At 42.1% G+C, this 19,345-nt stretch overlaps 1 protein-coding gene across 15 annotated transcripts in view; it reads right to left on the bottom strand.

The window, feature by feature from the left end:
* The window catches only part of LOC105494335 (CAP-Gly domain containing linker protein 1), a 151,053-nt gene that overhangs the window by 7,805 nt on the left and 123,903 nt on the right, over positions 1-19,345 (bottom strand). For 9 of the 15 annotated variants that reach the window (XM_071070901.1, XM_071070911.1, XM_071070909.1 and 6 more), the window contains 3 exons: positions 10,264-10,316; positions 3,720-3,740; positions 81-198 (listed from right to left, as the gene is read on the bottom strand). In XM_071070901.1, coding sequence (XP_070927002.1) covers positions 81-198; positions 3,720-3,740; positions 10,264-10,316 — 192 coding nt within the window. Of the gene's footprint in view, positions 1-80; positions 199-3,719; positions 3,741-3,979; positions 4,029-10,263; positions 10,317-19,345 lie in introns of those variants that run through there. The other 6 variants (XM_011762742.3, XM_011762751.3, XM_071070907.1 and 3 more) reach the window with 2 other exon arrangements.

Below are 19,345 nucleotides of genomic sequence, written 5' to 3'. Positions count from 1 at the left end.
ACACAGTTGTTGAGCTTAGGCTGGGCATTTGAACAAAAGGAGGCAGCGTGAAAGCTCGTGCACCCTGTGTGGTACTCTACCTCATTTCTCAGTTTCTCCAGCTCGGCATCCTTCTCTGTGAGTAAGGCACTAGTTATGCTGATGGATTTCTGCAAGGAAGCTTTCTCTTCATCTGCGTCTTTTATGAACTTGGATTCTCTAAAAGACCAAAGAGTTAAAAGTTCCACAAATCAACCGAAAGACTGGTCAGTGTACAAGTGTTCTTGAACAAACATATAATTAACGTTAGTTAATGTAAAAAAATATATATATATATAAAAAACAGGGAAGTTTTATAGGGAGTTAAGGCTATTATGCTCACAAAATTTTACTTGAAATTTTACTTACTGTGAGGGGAGAAAAAGTTTACCTATGCATAGACATGCCAGAGTCTGCATATGATTGTATCCATTTGAACTTAAAGAAACAAGTTAATAAATTTGGAAGAGGTAGAATTAAAAAAGAAAAACTGGTTGCACCCTCCCCAATATTCTACTAAAATCTAACCCCGAGTTGAATTTTGTTAATTCTTGAATAAATTATTACCAAGCAATAATAACAATTAAAATACACACATGCAAAGCAGTTATACAGATGTCATGCAGAGCAGCTTTATGCTGGAAATATCAATTGGTTCTCACTAATTTCAGTAACTTTTTTAGCAAGTTCCAAGAATGGGTGTTTAAGATGTTATGGGCCAAAACAGTAGTAAAGATGATTATTATTACTCAAACTGAAGGATTATTACTTTCCAGCCATAGACTCTGAAGAGGACATTAAATTAGCTCATAGAAATTAGTGGTAATTCCATAAAGGCTAGAACAGAAAATGTTAACAATGGTTTTCTCAGGTGCAGAATGAAAGCATGGGGAGCCTGGAAGGAGGAGCTCAGAACGCCTGGTTATGTTCTCAGCCTGACTCAGTACTTGGTTATCAGCAGAGGGCAGGGGTGAGGCCGTTAATGAGTGGGCTGTGGGAGTGGGAAGAAAAAGGGAAAGATGAAGGAGGAACAGGGAGGGACGCAGGACACAGTGAAAAAGCCCAAAGAGCAGGCTAGCATGTGTTTCCATATGTGTACCTATTTAAAGTTGTGGGGTTTTTTTTTGTTTTTTTTTTTTTTTTGACAGAGTCTCGCTCTGGTGCCCAGGCTGGAGTGCAGTGGCGTGATCTCTGCTCACTGCAACCACCGCCTCCTGGGTTCAAGCGATTCTCCTGCCTCAGCCTCCCGAGTAGATGGGATTACAGGTGCACACCACCATGTCTGGCTAATTTTTGTATTTTCAGTAGAGATGGGGGTTTCACCATGTTGACCAGGCTGTTCTCAAACTCCTGACCTCAAGTGATCTGTGCACCTCAGCCTCACAAAGTGCTGGGATTACAGGCTCACACCACCAGGCCCAGCTAATTTTTGTATTTTTAGTAGAGTCCGGGTTTCACCATGTTGGCCAGGCTGGTCTCAAACTACTGACCTCAGGTGATCTGCCCACCTTGGTCTCCCAAAGTGCTGGGATTACAGGTGTGAGCCACTGTGCCTGGCCATACTTAAAGTTTTGTTATAAAAACTTGCATTTTAAAATGCCAAGGTCATTAAAGAGAAGAGAATGCTGAGAAACTGTCACATACAGAGGAGACGAAGGAGATATGACAACGAACTGCAAGGCAGGATCCTAGTTTGGATGCTGGAACACAAAAGGACATTAGTGAGAAAACTGGTGAAATCTGAATGAAGTCCCTTGTTTCAGTTGAGAGTATGCTGCTCATGGTAATTTCTTAGTTTTTTGATAACTGTGCCAGGGCTGTGTAGGATGTTCAATTAGGGGCATCTGGGGGAAGGTCTATGAGAACTGGATGCACTATGTTTGCAACTCTTCTGGAAATCTGAAATTATTTTACAATAAAACGTTTTTAAGCGACATGCAGTGTGAAACACGAGAGGAAAATGACAAAAATACTTTAGGAAAAACAAAACTGGAGAAAAATTTCCTAGGCTAGGCCACAAGCCATACAACCTAAGATACTGCATTAGCAGAGACAATCATCAGTGGGCGGTCATAACCTTCACAAGAAGTCAAATCACACCTGCTGCTATTCCAAGGAACTGGGAAAATGCAGAGGATGTACTGGTTGTCTGTTTTGGAACCAACTGGAGGAACAGGAAACTGAGGCCCAGGTTAGAAACAGCAGAATGTATGTCTGGTTAGTGAGACCCAAGATATCCGGCACACAAGTTACAGAAATCTCATGACTTATGGCAAATTGAAACTCTACACAAAGATGAAAATATAAGTGTTGTATTTATCTCATTGTGTGGCTTACACTTACACTCCAGAATGAGAAGTAGTAAGAAAAGAATCTGAGACAGAAATTTCTTGAATTAAAAACCCCAACATTACTCACGCACTGGAAACGGGTGGGCATCAGTGCAGGTAAATTACTAAGCTAGTAACACCTTGTTAGGACATAGGCTCTTGCTTAGGTTAAAACAGCAACTTAAATGAAAGGAATGTACAGGCGCTTTTTGCCATCTGGGAAGTAAAAATATCTGATGTCATCCAAAAATGCAATAAAGCCTGGGTTTCAGCTAGGCACGGTGTCTCATGCCTGTCACCCCAGCACTCTGGGAGGCAAAGGCAGGAGGATCGTTTGAGGCCAGGAGTTCGAGACCAGCCTGGCTGACACAGTGAGACCCTCGCCTCTACAAAAACTTAAAAAAAAAAAAAAATAGCTAGGCATGGCAGCGCATGCCTGTTGTCCCAGCTACTAGGGAAGCTGAAGCGGGAGGATCGCTTGAGCCCAGGAGCTTGAGGTTGTAGTGAGCTGTGATAGTGCCACTGCACTCCAGTCTGGGCAACAGAGCAAGACTCCGTCTAAAAAAAAAAAAATTCCCGGGTTTCTTATGTTTCTATTAAACGCATTTAGTAATTGATTGTGTTGTAAAAATGATTTCCAGAGCTTCACTTGCTATAAATCCAACTCAAATTTGAAAAATGTAATTTTAAATGTTTTTACTAAAAAAATACCAGGATTTGGGGTTGTCAAGAAGAGATTTAGATTTCCCTATAATCGGGACTCTATTTGGCCAAGATCCCACAGATGCTCAGTGCTGGGGAGGAATAAACAAACCTCCAGCTGGCAGAAGGAAAAAGGGACAGGTGTCCTTCTTGGGGGCCACCAAACAGACTCTGCTCATAATCACATACACACACAACCTCTCAGTCTGGCTGCTTTCTAAGGAGATGGCTGCCAGAATGTTTCTTATACAAGTTACCAACACGTGCATGGTTAAGAAATCTGACTTGTGATTTATATACCAGATGACAGGGTAAGTAGACTCTGGCAGCTCATCTTTGCGACCCATCGTCATTGCTAGCTTCTTAAGCCATCTCTAAGCCCCAATTCCACCGTGCAAACCACCAGGAGGGGCGAAAATAAACCATCGTTTATGCCAACATTACTGACATCTGAGTCACAAATTGTATTAAGCCATTAGCTGGAATGACTTGGTATTACCAAAAAAAAAAAAAAAAAAAAAAAAATCAAGAAGGGAAAATAAACATAATATGAAAGAAGGGATAGAGGGACCAGAAATCTCTCTCTCTCCATCTCCCAAGGGAACATTTTATCTAGATTCTTTCCTTACTACTTATATAAGAAATAAATTCCAGTAATGAAGCAAATACCTTAAAGTGTTACTGGGCAAGCTTTAAAAATGCAAGATAACAAGAACCAAATATTAGAACCAGGAAGAGAAATGCAAATACAGTAAGGAGACTAAATTTGCACTGAAGTTATTTGCTGTACATAGATATAAAAAGGAAATATATGTGTGTGTTTGTGTGTGTATATATATATATATACTGCTGAGAATATTTTACAAAACAAAAGCAAGACACAGAGGGACAAAGGCAGCCAAAAAATATATACAACAATTTGGTTTACTAAAAATATATGAAATTTATTTATTATAACGTGGATAGACTTTCTTTAGTCTTACCATTAAAGACACACAGATATAGCAAAGGAAGCAAGAGTAGGAAAGGGAAAAGAGAGGGGTGAAATGAGCATTGGTAAGTAGCGCAAGCTCGGAGACAGTCAGACAGTTAGCAACCCACAGTGAGCCGGATGAGCTGAAGTAGCACGGGACCTCTTCAGAATTTGGGGGCTTTATTGTCAAACCAGCTTTCACTCCTAACAGAAATACTGCATGGGCACTGACAGGATGCATTCTGACTCCAAAAATCCATGCCTTGTGCTTTGGCTTTGGAGCCCCTTCTTTGACACGAAAAAGCCTGGAGAAGGGAGCGAAACCAAACCAGCTCCCGAATCTGCATCAGGCTTCAGAGGCACAGATGAACAGACCCCCCCAGCTCTGGCAATTAGAGCAATGCGAGGCATACCCTGCTTTACCCATTAGACTCTTAGAGCCTGTTTTAAAAGGCTTGCCCAACTTGAGAGTTTTTCAAAGAAATGATTACATTTTTATGCTTGGGGAAAAATTTTTACTACATATTGCTTGCAACTCGGTGTTTAAAGTTACAAAAAAAAAAAAAACACAGCAAATAAAGAAAGGTTCTACTAATTTCTTTCTGTCTTTCTTTCTTTTATTTTTTGAGATGAGAGTCTCGCTCTGTTGCCCAGGCTGAAGTGCAGTGGTGCAATCTCGGCTCACTGTAACCTCTGCCTCCTGAGTTCAAGCAACTCTCCTGCCTCAGCCTCCTGAGTGGCTGAGATTCCAGGCACGTGCCACCACACCCAGCTAATTTTTGTATTTTTAGTAGAGATGGGGTTTCACCATGTTGGCCAGGCTGGTCTTGAACTCCTGACCTCAGGTGATCCTCCCAAAGCACTGGGATTACAGGTGTAAGCCACCGTGCCCAGCCAGATTCTACTAACTTCTTAATGATAACCAGTTTAATCCTACAGTTGGGAGTAACGTCTGCACTTGAATATCATGACCATTTGGCCAAAGTGATTCTATTACTCTCTTAACTATGTATATTTAATGACCACTTCTGAATTCAAGTGTTGACTAAGCTCTCAGTTCTTGCATGACCAACTACATTTCAAATACTTCACAATGTAAGTATTTGCAAGGCTTTTTAAATTAATAGTATATTGTTCTTTTTGGTACTCAATGGTTGATACATTTATTTAATCATTACACACAGATCTACATATGAATCCTTCATCAAACTGACTTTTAGAAGGCATCCCAACTATTAGCTAAAATACATTTACATACAGGTTTCTAAAATAGCGATAACTTTCCATAAGCATTAATTAACAAACAAACAAAAAACACTTTTACATATGAGAAACTAGGAGTGAAATTTTCACTCCCAGAAAAAGTTATCTTTATCTATAATTTCTGATGAAAATTAAGAGTGATTTTCAAGAGACATTCCCCTAAACATTGAGGACATAAAACAGGAACAGAGAGAAGTAGGAGAGAACTTCACAGCCCCCAAATTTGTTCCTTTTTTTTTTTTTTTTTTTTTTTTTTTTTTTGAGACGGAGTTTTGCTCTTGCTGCCCAGGCTGGAGTGCAATGGTGCGATCTCAGTGCACTGCAACCTCTGCATCCCGGGTTCAAGCGATTCTCCTGCCTCAGCCTCCTGAGTAGCTGGGATTACAGGCGCCCGTCACTACGCCGGCTATTTTTGTATTTTTAGTAGAGACGGGGTTTCACCATGTTGGCCAGGCTGGTCTCGAACTACTGACCTCAGGTGATCCACCTGCCTTGGCCTCCCAAAGTGTTGGGATTACAGGCGTGAGCCACTGCGCCTGGCCATATTCCATCTTTTTAAGCCATGAAAAACGTCCTATGCCTAACCGTATTTTGAAAGGCATGTAATTTAAAGTTACATAAGGACTTTGTCATTAAGTACATCATATTTTTTTAAAAATATATATACATAAATAATAAATAAATAAATAAAAAGCTGAAAAATTCACTGAGAAGAGAACCAGCATAAAAATCTGACGACCTGAGTCTTTAGCCTGCACCTATCTTTTATTAGTCCTGAGTTCTCGGCCAACTTGCCTAACTTTTTGAGTTTTAGTTTCATCGTTTTATGTATTTATTTTATTTTAGAGACAGAGTCTCGCTATGTTGCCCAGGCTAGAGTACAGAAGCTCTTCTCAGGCATGATCAGAGTGCACTACAGCACTGAAAACTTGTGCTCAAGTGATCCTCTCACCTCAGGCTCCTGAGTAGCTGGGACTACAGGCATGTGCCACCATGTCCAGCTAATTTCATCATTTGAAAATGCAAGCTCCACCATTATATTTCACTGGGTTGTTTTGAGATGAGATCAATTTGTGAATTATGAAGTGCTACATAAATGTAGGGAGACACCAGTCTTTTTTTTTTTTTTTGAGACGGAGTCTTGCTCTGTCACCAGGCTGGAGTGCAGTGGCACGATCTCGGCTTACTACAACCTCCACCTCCTGAGTTCAGGCAATTCTCCCACCTCAGCCCCCTGAGTAGCTGGGACTACAGGCATGTGCCACCATGCCCAGCTAACTTTTGTATTTTTAGTAGAGATAGGGCTTCACCTTTCACCGTGTTGGCCAGGATGGTCTCGATCTCTTGACTGTGATCCACCCGCCTCGGCCTCCCAAAGTGCTGGGATTACAGGTGTGAGCCACTGCGCCTGGCCTAATTTTTGTATTTTTAGTAGAGACTGGGTTTCACTATTTTGCCAGGCTGGTCTTGAACTCCTGACCTCAAGTGATCCACCCGACTTGGCCTCCCAAAGTGCTGGGATTACAGGTGTGAGCCACAGCGCCTGACCTCTTTTTTTTTTTTTTTTTAAATGAAGACACAGTCTCACCATGTTGCCCAGGCTGGTCTCGAACTCTCATGCTCAAGTGATCCTCCCTCTTTGGCCTCCCAAACTGCTGGGGTTACAGGCATGAACCACCTTGCCCGGTCACAGCTCCCTTGCCAGAATGCTACAGGAACAAGTCCTATTTATTTTTCCACATGTCCTTGATAACTCCTTACATAAGGGTTTAAAAATAAATAAATAAAAACCTTATTTATGTAAAATTAAATACCCTGAGGCCCACAGAGACAGAATGGTGCCTGTAAACAGGAATGAGGTTTAGGCACGGCAAACTAGGCATCACTTTTCAAGGTCCCTGGAGAACATCTGGCTGGGCTGAGAATCATTGGTCATGCTATTCTTTAAGGTTTGTTTCTAGTTTTAGTTTTAGTTTTGTTTCTAATAAGCAAAAAAGCACATCACTATTGTGATATGCACCCATTTAGTATTCTGCAGCAACTGCTGGACAGGCTGTGGTTCTCAGCAGTAGCACCCACTAAACCTGCTTGGCACCGTGTAAAGCACATTCTCTAAACAAAAAACGTACATTTTAAAAGATCAGACAGGCCAGGTGCAATGGCTCATGCCTGTAATCCCAACACTTTGGGAGGCTGAGGTGGATGGATCACGAGGTCAGGAGTTAGAGACCAGCCTGGCCAAGAGGGTGAAACCCTGTCTCTACTAAAAATACAAAAATTAACCGGGCGTGGTGGTGCACGCCTGTAATCCCAGCTACTTGGGAGGCTGAGGCAGGAGAATTGCTTGAACCTGGGAGGTGGAGGTTGCAGTGAGAGCTGAGATCATGCCACTGCACTCCAGCCTGGGTGACAGAGCAAGACTCTGTCTCAAAAAAAGAATTAGACAAAAACTTATCAGGGGCATGGCAGTGGTGAAACACACAAGCATTCTGAGTATAAACACCACCTTAGGGAAATTTCATTAAGTATTTCTAAATTTAAAAAAAGGAAAGGTAGCCTGGGCAACATAAAGAGACCTTGTCACTATAAAACAATTTTTAACTGGGCACGGTGGCTCCCACACCTGTAATCCCAATACTTTGGGAGGCTGAGGCGGGCAGATCACAGGGTCAGGAGATCGAGACCACCGTGGCTAACATGGTGAAACCCCATCTCTACTAAAAATATAAAAAATTAGCCGGGCATGGTGGCGGGCACCTGTAGTCCCAGCTGCTCAGGAGGCTAAGGCAGGAGAATGGCGTGAACCCGGGAGGCAGAGCTTGCAGTGAGCCGAGATTGCGCCACTGCACTCCAGCCTGGGTGACAGAGAGAGACTCCATCTCAAAAAAAAAAAAAAAAAAACTTAAAAGCCGGGTGCGGTGGCTCACGTCTGTAATCCCAGCACTTTGGGAGGCCGAGGCAGGTGGATCACAAGGTCAGGAGATTGAGACCATACTGGCTAACACGGTGAAACCCGCCTCTACTAAAACCACAAAAATTTAGCTGGGTGTGGTGGTGGGCACCTGTAGTCCCAGCTACTCAGGAGAGGGAGGCAGGAGAATCGCTTGAACCCAGGAGGCAGAGGTTGCAGTGAGCCGAGATCGCGCCACTGCACTCCAGCCTGGGCCACAGAGTGAGACTCCCTCTCAAACAAACAAACAAAAAATTAGCCAGGTGTGGTCACGCATGCATGCCTGTAGTCCCAGCTACTTGGGAGGCTGAGAGGTGGGAAGATCAATTGAGCCCAGGAGATTGAGGCTGCAATAAGCCATGATTGAGCCACTGTACTCCAACCAGGGCGACAGAGCAAGACCATGTCTTGAAAAAAAATAAATTTAAAAAAGAAAATGCATCCCTGAACCAAGGCCTAATGTCCTTTAGAATGTGGCTAATGGAATCCAAATAGCTAAATCTAAATAAATAAATAAAACCCTCAACTCCTAAGCAACTGCCATGCTGGCAGAGGAGACAATGCTGCGTAAAACACACACCTCAGTAGGTTGGTGGGGAAACCTGCTCTGCCCTGACGAGTGGGAATAAAATACTTCATGAGAGCATGGAGAAATTACTGGTTATGCTACTATTTAAGGTTTGTTTTTATTTCTAGTTTTGTTTCTAACAAAAAGCACATCACTGTTGTGATATGTACCCATTCTGTAGCGCCCACTGGACAGACTGTGGTTCTCAGCAGTAGCACCCCCTAAACTTGCTTGGCACTGTGTAGCACAGACATTCTCTAAACAAAAACTGCACGTTTTAAAAGAGCAGACAAAGACTTATCAGCTTATAGAAGCAACAGGCTTCTGTACAATTATTTCTGTGGGCCGTGTTCTTCCTTACTGGAAAATACTGAAAAAGTTATCCTAGTTTTTAATTTGAGTATCATTTGACTATCATGGGAGAGTAAGTAAAAGCCTTTTAAAGCAAATAGAAACATTTTTTTTTTTTTTTTTTTTTTTGAGACGGAGTCTCACTCTGTACCCCAGCCTGGAGTGCAGTGGCCAGATCTCGGCTCACTGCAAGCTCCACCTCCCGGGTTCACGCCATTCTCCGGCCTCAGCCTCCCGAGTAGCTGGGACTACAGGCGCCCGCCACCTCGCCCGGCTAGTTTTTTATATTTTTTTTTTAGTAGAGACGGGGTTTCACCGTGTTAGCCAGGATGGTCTCGACCTCCTGACCTCGTGATCCGCCCGTCTCGGCCTCCCAAAGTGCTGGGATTACAGGCTTGAGCCACCGCGCCCAGCAATAGAAACATTTAAAATGACATTACCCATTATTAGTGAACATTAAAATTTTTATATAATTGAAATCAGTATTTACATCCAGATCAATAACTATATGTAAGACTCTAGTATTTTTAGTTACTGAAACTAGGAGATAACAGTGGTGTAACATGAGACAATCTGATTTTAGATCACTTCTGAGTGAAAGCAACTGAACATGGCTTACAAATAAAACTACTGTGAAACTTCTGCAAATGAATTTTCTTTTTTTTTTTGAGACGGAGTCTTGCACTGTCGCCAGGCTGGAGTGCAGTGGTGCTATGTTGGCTCACTGCAACCTCCGCCTCCCAGGCTCAAGCGATTCTCCTGCCTCAGCCTCGCAAGTAGTTGAGATTATAGGCACCCGCCACTATGCCCGGCTAATTTTTTGTATTTTTAGTAGAGATGGGGTTTCACTATGTTGGTCAGGCTGGTGTCGAACTCCTCGTGATCCGCCAGCCTTGGCCTCCCAAAGTTCTGGGATTACAGGTGTGAGCCACTGTGCCTAGCCCTGCAAATGGATTTTCATATTTTGTCAATTACAAGTACCAAACTATCACAATGCCATTTTCCGAATATAAGAAGGTCACTTGTTTTCTGCTATAAGTTACCACACATACCATGTTCTGACATCTTATTAAACACACACACATACAACAGTAAACAGAAAGCTTACCTTTTTTTCATTTCTAACAACTGATTATTGAGCACAGATCTTTCTTCTTCCAGCTAGGAAAAAAACATAAAAAACTTTCGTTCATAACCAGGCCACAGAGAGGCATATTTTTCATCCCACATGTCATCCCCCAGGTTCCAGGATACCTAAAGCCACTGGCTTTCCTCACCAGCAATGAAGAGTAGCAAGTGGTCACTCTATCGCAGGATATTGTTATTAATATATAAATCACTTATGACCTCAGTAACTCCCCCTCCTCAGGGATCTGAGAGTTAAAAATATTAAATAACAACACCTTGAACACAACAAAGCACCACATCTTAAGTATTCAAAAATTTTTCTTTTTTTTTTTGATACGGAGTCCCACACTGTTGCCCAGGCTGAAGTGCAGTGGCACAATCTCTGCTCATTGCAAGTTCCACTTCCCGGGTTCACGCCATTCTCCTGCCTCAGCCTCCTGAGTGGCTGGGACCACAGGCGCCTGCCACCATGCCCAGCCAATGTTTTGTATTTTTAGTAGAGATGGGGTTTCACTGCGTTAGCCAGGATGGTCTCGATCTCCTGACCTCGTGATCCGCCTGCCGGCCTCCCAAAGTGCTGGGATTACAGGCACAAGCCACCGCTCCCGGCCAGCGTTCAAAAATGTTAATTGGCCAGGCGCAGTGACTCACACCTGTAATCTCAGCACTTTGGCGGGGCCAAAGTGGGCGGATCACCTGAGGTCAGGAGGTCGAGCCCAGCCTGACCAACATGGTAAAAGCCCATCTCTACTAAAAATATAAAAATTAGCCGGGTGTGGTGGTGTATGCCTATGATCCCAGCTACTAGGGAGGCTGAGGCAGGAGAATGGCGTGAACCCGGGAGGCGGAGCTTGTAGTGAGCTGAGATCGAGCCACTACACTCCAGCCTGGGCGACAGAGCGAGACTCCGTCTCAAAAAAAAAGATTGTTAAATGAGTGAGTAAAGCTCCACTGCTAACATTCTAGTTCCTCTACTTAAACCGCAAAGGTCAAGTGTCACTAAATGGCAGAGGTTAGGAGCAGGCTACCTACTCTCTATGGGCCTCAATTTACTCATCCATCAATTCAACACACATTCACTGAATGGTTACTATATTCAAGCATTATTCAAGTATTTGTTTCTCACGTATAAAACAAAGAGGTTACAAAAGAATTTCCAGTGGTTCTTTATTATCCCATGAAGGATAAAAAACAAAAGATTCAGGTAGTTAATCTTGTGAAGGAAGAATCATCTCTGCCTCCAACTTGCACTATCCAGTTTGGCCAAATACCACCAGTTTCAACTCACACTGTTTTTTTTGTTTTTGTTTTGATACAGAGTCTTGCTCTGTTGCTGAGGCTGGAGTGCGGTGGTACAATCTTGGCTCACTGCAACCTCCGCTTCCCAGGTTCAAGTGATTCTCCTGCTTCAGTCTCCCAAGTAGCTGGGATTACAAGTGCCTACCACCATGCCCAGCTAATGTTTGTATTTTTAGTAGACAGGGTTTTGCCATGTTGGCCAGGCTGCACACTGTTAATTTTTTAAATAAGGGTAAAAAAGCTCTTATATGTTTTTCTTAAATAAAAATATAACAGCAAAGATTATGTAATGGTTTCCAACAGCCTAGCATTTAAGTGACCAGCTCACTCTACATAGTTATAGTCATTATTAGTTATGTTCATGCTTTGCTATAAGGTCTTACTTTTAAAATTCTTAAATATACATAACACATGTTCTGAACATAAATATCCCTTTACCATGAAATCTATAGAGGTTAACATAGTTTTATAGACTCTTTGATGTCCTAGCCCATTAAGATATATGTTTTTTCTGCATGACTAATTCACAGAAATATTTAGAAATTTTTAGAATGAAAGGAAGAAAAAAAGAGTGGGAGGCAAACTTTTAAAAAATGAAATGAGAAAGAGAACATCTGGAGAGTGGGATATGGAGATGAGAAGGGTTTTCATTTTGGTCTTTATGCCCTTTGTACGGTTTATATTTATTCTTTAAAGAAGGAATCTGTTTTAGTTTTAAAACTTAAAAGTTAAAAAAAATGAATACTTAAAACTGGAAAATTTTTACAATGAATATACAAATGGACAAAGAGCATGGCAGATAATTCACAAAACAGAAAATAAAAATCATTAATGAACATTTGAAAAATCATTCAACCCTACAAACACACAATACACAAAGATTCTCCCTCTTTCTCAGAGGGTCCATGTGCCTGAACTTCCAAGGAAGAGATGTTTGCTATTTATTATACTGATCTTTATAGAAAACAATGTTTTTCTTCTTCTGGTCCAGGATTATTACCCAATCTAGGAGATAACAAGCTGCATCTAGCAGTTTTCTTTTTTTCTTTTTTTCTTTTTTTTTAAAGACAGCGTTTTACTCTTGTTGCCCAGGCTGTAGTGCAATGGCACGATCTCACCTCACTGCAACCTCCGCCTCCTGGATTCATGTGATTCTCCTGCCTCAGTCTCCTAAGCAGCTGGGATTACAGGCACCACCATGCCTGGCTAGTTTTTCATATTTTTAGTAGAGACAGGGTTTCACTATGTTGACCAGGCTGGTCTCAAACTCCTGATCTCAGGTGATCCACCCGCCTCAGCCTCCCAAAGTGTTGGGATGACAGGTGTCAGCTCCCGCACCAGGCCCTTCTTTTCTTTTTTTCTGAGATGGAGTCTCACTCTGTCACCTAGGCTGGAGTACAGTGGCGCGATCTTGGCTCACTGCAACCTCTGCCTCCCAGGTTCAAGCGATTCTCCTGTCTCAGCTTCCCGAAGAGCAAGGATTACAGGCGTGTGCCACCACACCCAGCTAACTTTTGTATTTTTAGTAGAGATGGGGTTTCACCATGTTGGACAGCCTGGTGTCGAACTCCTGACCTCAGGTGATCCACCTGCCATGGCCCCCCAAACTGCTGGGATTACAGGTGTAAGCCACCGCACCCAGCCAGTTCCTCCAGTTCCTCATTCTTGCCTTGTATTTTGTGGCCTTGACTGTTTTGAAGAGTAGAAGCCAGTTATTTTGTAGAGTATCAGTTTGGATTCGTCTGATGTTTCCATGTGATTAGAGTCAAATCATGCACTTTTTGGCAGAAATACCACAGAAGTAATCCTGTGTCCTTCTCAGTAGATGATATCAGGAGGTACACACTGTTAATTTTTGGTGAGGTTAACTTCGGTCACTTGGTTAAGAAGGAAGTATCTTCCATGTTTCTCCACTGGAAAGATACTATTTTTTTCTTTGTAATCAATATGTATTTTGGGGGGATACATTTTGAAACTATGTAAATATCCTGTTATTCAACAAACTTTTACCTACTTATTTTAGCAAAGATTGATGATTCTTGCCTGAAAAAATTATTACCATGCTGGTTACCATATGGTGATTGTATGATTCCATCATTCCATCCATTAAATATTTATTAGTTGGCCTTCTACCATCAGGAAGGGCTTTCATTTTCCATCCATCCATCCATCCATCCATCCATCCATCCATCCATCCAAGACAGAGTCTCGCTCTGTCACCCAGGCTGGAGTGCAGGGATGCAATCTCGGCTCACTGCAACCTCCACTTCCCAGGTTCAAGCAATTCTCATGCCTCAACCTCCCAAGTAGCTGGGATTGCAGGCATGCGCCACCTCGCCCAGCTAATTTTTTGTATTTTTTTTTTTTTTTAGTAGAGATGGGGTTTCACTATATTGGCCAGGCTGGTCTCGAACTCCTGGCTTCAAGAGATCTGCCCATCTTGACCTCCCAAAGTGCTGGGATTACAGGTGTGAGCCACTACTCCTGGCTTCCATTTATTTATTAATACCTGTTTAGATTCATGGTTTCCTGTTATTCAATCGGTTATAATCCATTATATCTCTATGTATTTTGATGCTCAAATTATCTAATATTTGGTCAGTGGAAGCTTCTTCAAGATGGCTCTGATGTCCTCTCCGCTAATCTCCATTATTCTCTGAGCGCTTCCTTGCTTTTTGGTACACAAAATATTCCATGCTCACCTTATACTCTTTCTGTCCCAGCCCTGGAATCAGCCATTTCTCTATGGACTTCTGGTTCCTTTAGTGAAGAGCCTTCTGGTTCCTTTAGTTTTAGTGCCTAGAAAACAAGCTCTAGGCACTAGTTGTGCTCATTGGTACTGGGTTTTGTTGCTTCTAAGCCCTGTCAGTGGAGCTGACCAAAATTTAAAACTTCTACTCTTCAAAAGACATTGTTAAGAAAATATAAAGACAAGCCACAGATGCAGAGGAAACATCTGCAAAACACAACCCAATAAAGAACTTGTATCTAGAATATATTAAGAACTCTCACAATGCAATAATATGTAGACACAAAAACAAAATGAAAAACGACCAAAAGATTTGAACAGACATTTTACCAAAGAAGAGAGACAGATGGTTAGTAAGCACAGGAAAACGATACTCAGCATTATCAGTCATCAGGAGAACATAAACTGAAACCACACTGAGATACACTCCACGTGCCACCTGGGCACCCAAGCCCTCCATCCCAGTGGTTCCCTAGTTGGCAAATAGATTAATGTTTAATATTAAAAAGACAAAACAAAACAACAAAAACCCCTAGATGCTGAGAAGTATGTGGAATAATCGGAAACCTCATAAGTTGCTGGTGGGAATGTAAAATAGTACTGATTTTGGAAAATGGTTTGAGAATTTCTTTTTCTTTTCTTTTTTTTTTTTTTTTGAGATGGAGTTTCACTGTTGTTGCCCAGGCTGGAGCACAATGGTGCAATCTCAGTTCACTGCAACCTCCACCTCCCGGGTTCAAGCTATTCTCCTGCCTCAGCCTCCTGAGTAGCTGGGATTACAGGCATGTGCCACCATGCTCGGCTAATTTTGTATTTATAGTAGAGACGGGTTTTCTCCACGTTGATCAGGCTGGTCTCGAACTCCAGACCTAAGGTGATACACCTGCCTCGGCCTCCCAAAGTGCTGGGATTATAGGTGTGAGCCACTGTACCCGGCCTGAGAATTTCTTAAAAAGTTAAACATACACTTACCATACTAGCAATTCCACTCTTAGGTGTTTACCCATTATAAATGAAAACATATGCCCTGGCCTCTTCACGAATGTTCAAAGCAACTGTACTCAAAATACTCCCAAACTGGAACAACCCAGTGTCCAAATGGATAAAGCAACTATGATATAATCCCAATCTATTGATATACATAACAACATGGACAGAGCTCCAAAGCATATGCTAAGTGAAAGAAACTTAGAGAGACTGGGCGCAGTGACTCACACCTGTAATCTCAGCACTTTGGGAGGCCAAGGCAGGACGACCACTTGAGCCCAGGAGTTTAAGACCAGCTTGGGTAACATAGTGAGACTTTGTCTCTACAAAAAGATCAAAAAATTAGTCAAGTGTGGCGTGGACGCCTATAGTCCTAGCTACTCAGGAGGCTGAGGTGGGAGGCTACAATGAGCCAAGACTGCACCACTGCACTCCAGCCTGGGTGACAGAGTGAGACCCTGTCTCAAATAATAATAATAGATAAAAATAGGGCCAGGCGCGGTGGCTCACACCTGTAATCCCAGCACTTTGGGAGGCCAAGGTGGGCGGATCACGAGGTCAGGAGATAGAGAGCATCCTGCATAACTAACATGGTGAAACCCCGTCTCTACTAAAAACACAAAAAATTAGCTGGGCATGGTGACGGGCACCTGTAGTCCCAGCTACTCGGGAGGCTGAGGCAGGAGAATTGCTTAAACCCAGGAGGCAGAGGTTGCAGTGAGCCGAGATTGTGCCATTGCACTCCAGCCTGGGAGACAGAGCGAGACTCCATCTAAAAAAATAAATTAATTAATTAAAAATAAGTTAACATTAAAATTAAAATTAAAAATAGAAAAAAATTTTCTCTCTGGGAGGCTGAGATGGGCGGCAGATCATTTGAGGTTAGGAGTACGAGACCAGCCAGCCAACACGATAAAACCCTATCTCTACTAAAAATACAAAAAATGAGCCAGGTGTGGTGGTGCGTGCTTGTGGTCCAGCTACTCAGGAGGCTGAGGCAGGAGAATCGCTTGAACCCAGGAGGCAGAGGTTGCAGTAAGCCAAGATAGCACCACTGCACTCCAGCCTGGGCAACAGAGTGAGACTCCATTTCAAAAAAAAAAAAAATTAAAAAGAAACTAGATATATACAAGGCTATATAATGTTTTGAATTTCCCAAATTTTCTTATGTATAATGTCTAACCTTTTCTACTGTGGTAAGGGAAGATAGTTTGAAATATTTCACTCTTTTAAATTTACTGAAAATCATTTTATGGTCTAACACATAAACTGTCCTGGAGAATGCTCCCTGTGCACTTGAGAAGTGTGTGTATTCTGCTGTTGTCGGATGGAACAATCTGCAGATGACTGACTGTTAGGTCTAATTGATTTATAGTGTTATTCAAGTCTTCTGTTTCCATCTTCATCTCTGCATAGTTGTTCTATCCATCACTGAAATGGGGTACTGAAGTCTTCAGCTATAATTGTTGAATTCTATTTGTGTTTTTAATTCTGTCAGTTTTTGCTTCATGTATTTCGGGACTCCGTTATTAGGTACATCTATGTTTAAAATTGTTATGTCTTCCTGATGGATTGATATGTTTTCGTTGTTCTCTGTCTCTAGTAACAATTTCTGCCTTAAAATCTATTTTGTCTGATACTAGTATAGTTTCTCCAGCTTGCTTTTGGTTACTGTTTGCATGGCATATCTTGTTCCATCCTTTTACTTTCAACCTATTTGTGGTTTTGAATCTAAATTGCATCTCTTATAGACAGCATATAGTTAGATCATGTTTTTTATTTTTTTATTTTTTTATTTTTATTTTATTTATTTTTTTGAGATGGAGTCTCGCTGTGTCGCCCAGGCTGGGGTGCAGTGGCGCCATCTCGGCTCACTGCAAGCTCCGCCTCCCGGGTTCACGCCATTCTCCTGCCTCAGCCTCCGAGTAGCTGGGACTACAGGCGCCCGCCACCACGCCCGGCTAGTTTTTTGTATTTTTAGTAGAGATGGGGTTTCACCATGTTAGCCAGGGATGGTCTCGATCTCCTGACCTCGTGATCCACCCACCTCGGCCTCCCAAAGTGCTGGGATTACAGGCTTGAGCCACCACGCCCGGCCCCTAGATCATGTTTTTTAAAAAGTCCATTCTGCTAGTCTCTGCCATTTATTCAGAGTGTTCAATCCATTTATGTTTACTGTGTTTTTGAATAAGGTTACATACTGTTTTGACTCCATTTATGTGACCTACTAAAAAAGGCAAAACTATTGGACCAGAAAAGAGATAAGCGTTTTCAGGGAGTGAGAATGAACTGACTATAAAGGAGGATAAGAGAACCTTTTGGTGTGAAGGAAATCTTGACTGTGGGGTCAGTTTTATGACTGTATATATTTGTCAAAACTCACCAAACTATACACTTATAAAGGGTAAATTTTATTTGATGTAAATTAGACCTCAATAAAGATGACTCTGAGAAAAAGAAAGCAAGTTGGAGTAATTTGTGCAATACGGCTTTTGTAGAAAACAAAAACAATGTATGCACATATGCATTTGCATATGCTGGTATCCACATAAGGAACACCAAGGAAAAATATACCATTTATAATGTAGCTTCAATGAAATGGCAATGAAGAGTAATAACTTTTAAATTACACATATTTGTATTGTTTCATGTTACAAATGTATTATATTTCTAATTTAAAAATAACATTAAAATTTAAAATAAATAATTCTTATTTCTTTGGAAATAAAAACTTTATAGATGAAATGACAGGATATCTAGGATTTAGGATTTGCTTCACAACGCTCAGGGTAGAGCTGGGTGTGGTGGCTCATGCCTGTAGTCCCAGCTACTCAGGAAGCTGAGGCAGGATTGCTTTAGCCTTATAGCTGGAGGCTTCGGTAAGCTGTGATCATGCCACTGCACACTAGCCTGGGTGACAAAGCGAGATTAACTCAAAAAAAAAAAAACCAAAAAAAACAAACAAACAAACGCAGGGCATACAAGGTAGAGAGGATGAATGGGAGTATAGCAGAGACGAGTGGCCAAGAGTTAACTGCTAACGGAATTTTATACACAGAGATTCATTGTACTGCTCACTCGGCTTCCGTATATGCTTGAAACTTTTCATAATAAAAGGTTAAAAAGGAACATGGATATGTAAAGGGGAAAAAAGGGAGAGTTGAAGAAGAATATTTCAGAGAACGACGTTACAGTGAAAGTGATGCCCAAATAATCATAGTTTGGGGAACACTGGACCGGAAAATCTTCAAGAGCTCATCTATGCATAACCCTCTTTTGTAAATAAACATGGTGGGTACTTTGTTTTATGTCTGTCAGCTACGCTAAGAAAAATAGTAGCTCGGGTGAAATGAAGGACATGTAGAAGTCCATAGTCATAACATATACAACTTCTGCTTTGTCGGCTCAGTAAAACCACTTGAATACAAATCTCCAGAGAGAGAAGCGCCTTTCCGTTTTGTGTACTGTGATCTCCTCTATATTTGGAACACTGACGGGCACACAGTAGGCACTCAATAACTATGTACTGCATGAACGAATGTGTCATAGTCAGTAAGCTGGTGCTCTCAATGGGTATAGTTAGTAGTGGCACTCAGAAGCCAGGATTCTCACCGAATGAAGAACTTTCTGCTCAAGTGAGGTGTTCACATTTGGGCTATTTTAGTCTCTTCTCAAACCAAGCAAGTGTTCTGAGGCCCAAAATAGCAGCTCTACCTTGACAGCACAAAACCCATTCCCTGTGTGTGAGAAATTCTAGTCTCGCCTCCCACACACAGACTTCTGCTCCTGGAAGTGGAGAAGGTAACGGGGAAAACGGAAGAGGAAGACGCAGTCATTTTTGTATGGCAAAGCCCTTTCAGAGAAGAAAGGAGTGGGGCGGACACAGCGATCGGCTGCGTAGATTCGCCTTTTGCTCAGCTTCTGGGACAGCTTAGCTGGTGGCCCCATCAGGGATCACCACAACTATGGAGCCACTTCCGGCAAGGTCATGTCGCCTTCCCAGGAAGGACCACAACCAGTGACTGAT

The sequence above is a fragment of the Macaca nemestrina genome, chromosome 10 (genome assembly GCF_043159975.1).
Source record: "Macaca nemestrina isolate mMacNem1 chromosome 10, mMacNem.hap1, whole genome shotgun sequence".
Classification (NCBI taxonomy): domain Eukaryota; kingdom Metazoa; phylum Chordata; class Mammalia; order Primates; family Cercopithecidae; genus Macaca; species Macaca nemestrina.
The sequence above is the reverse complement of the archived record's forward strand: the minus strand, read 5'-3'. Positions and strand labels throughout refer to the sequence as shown.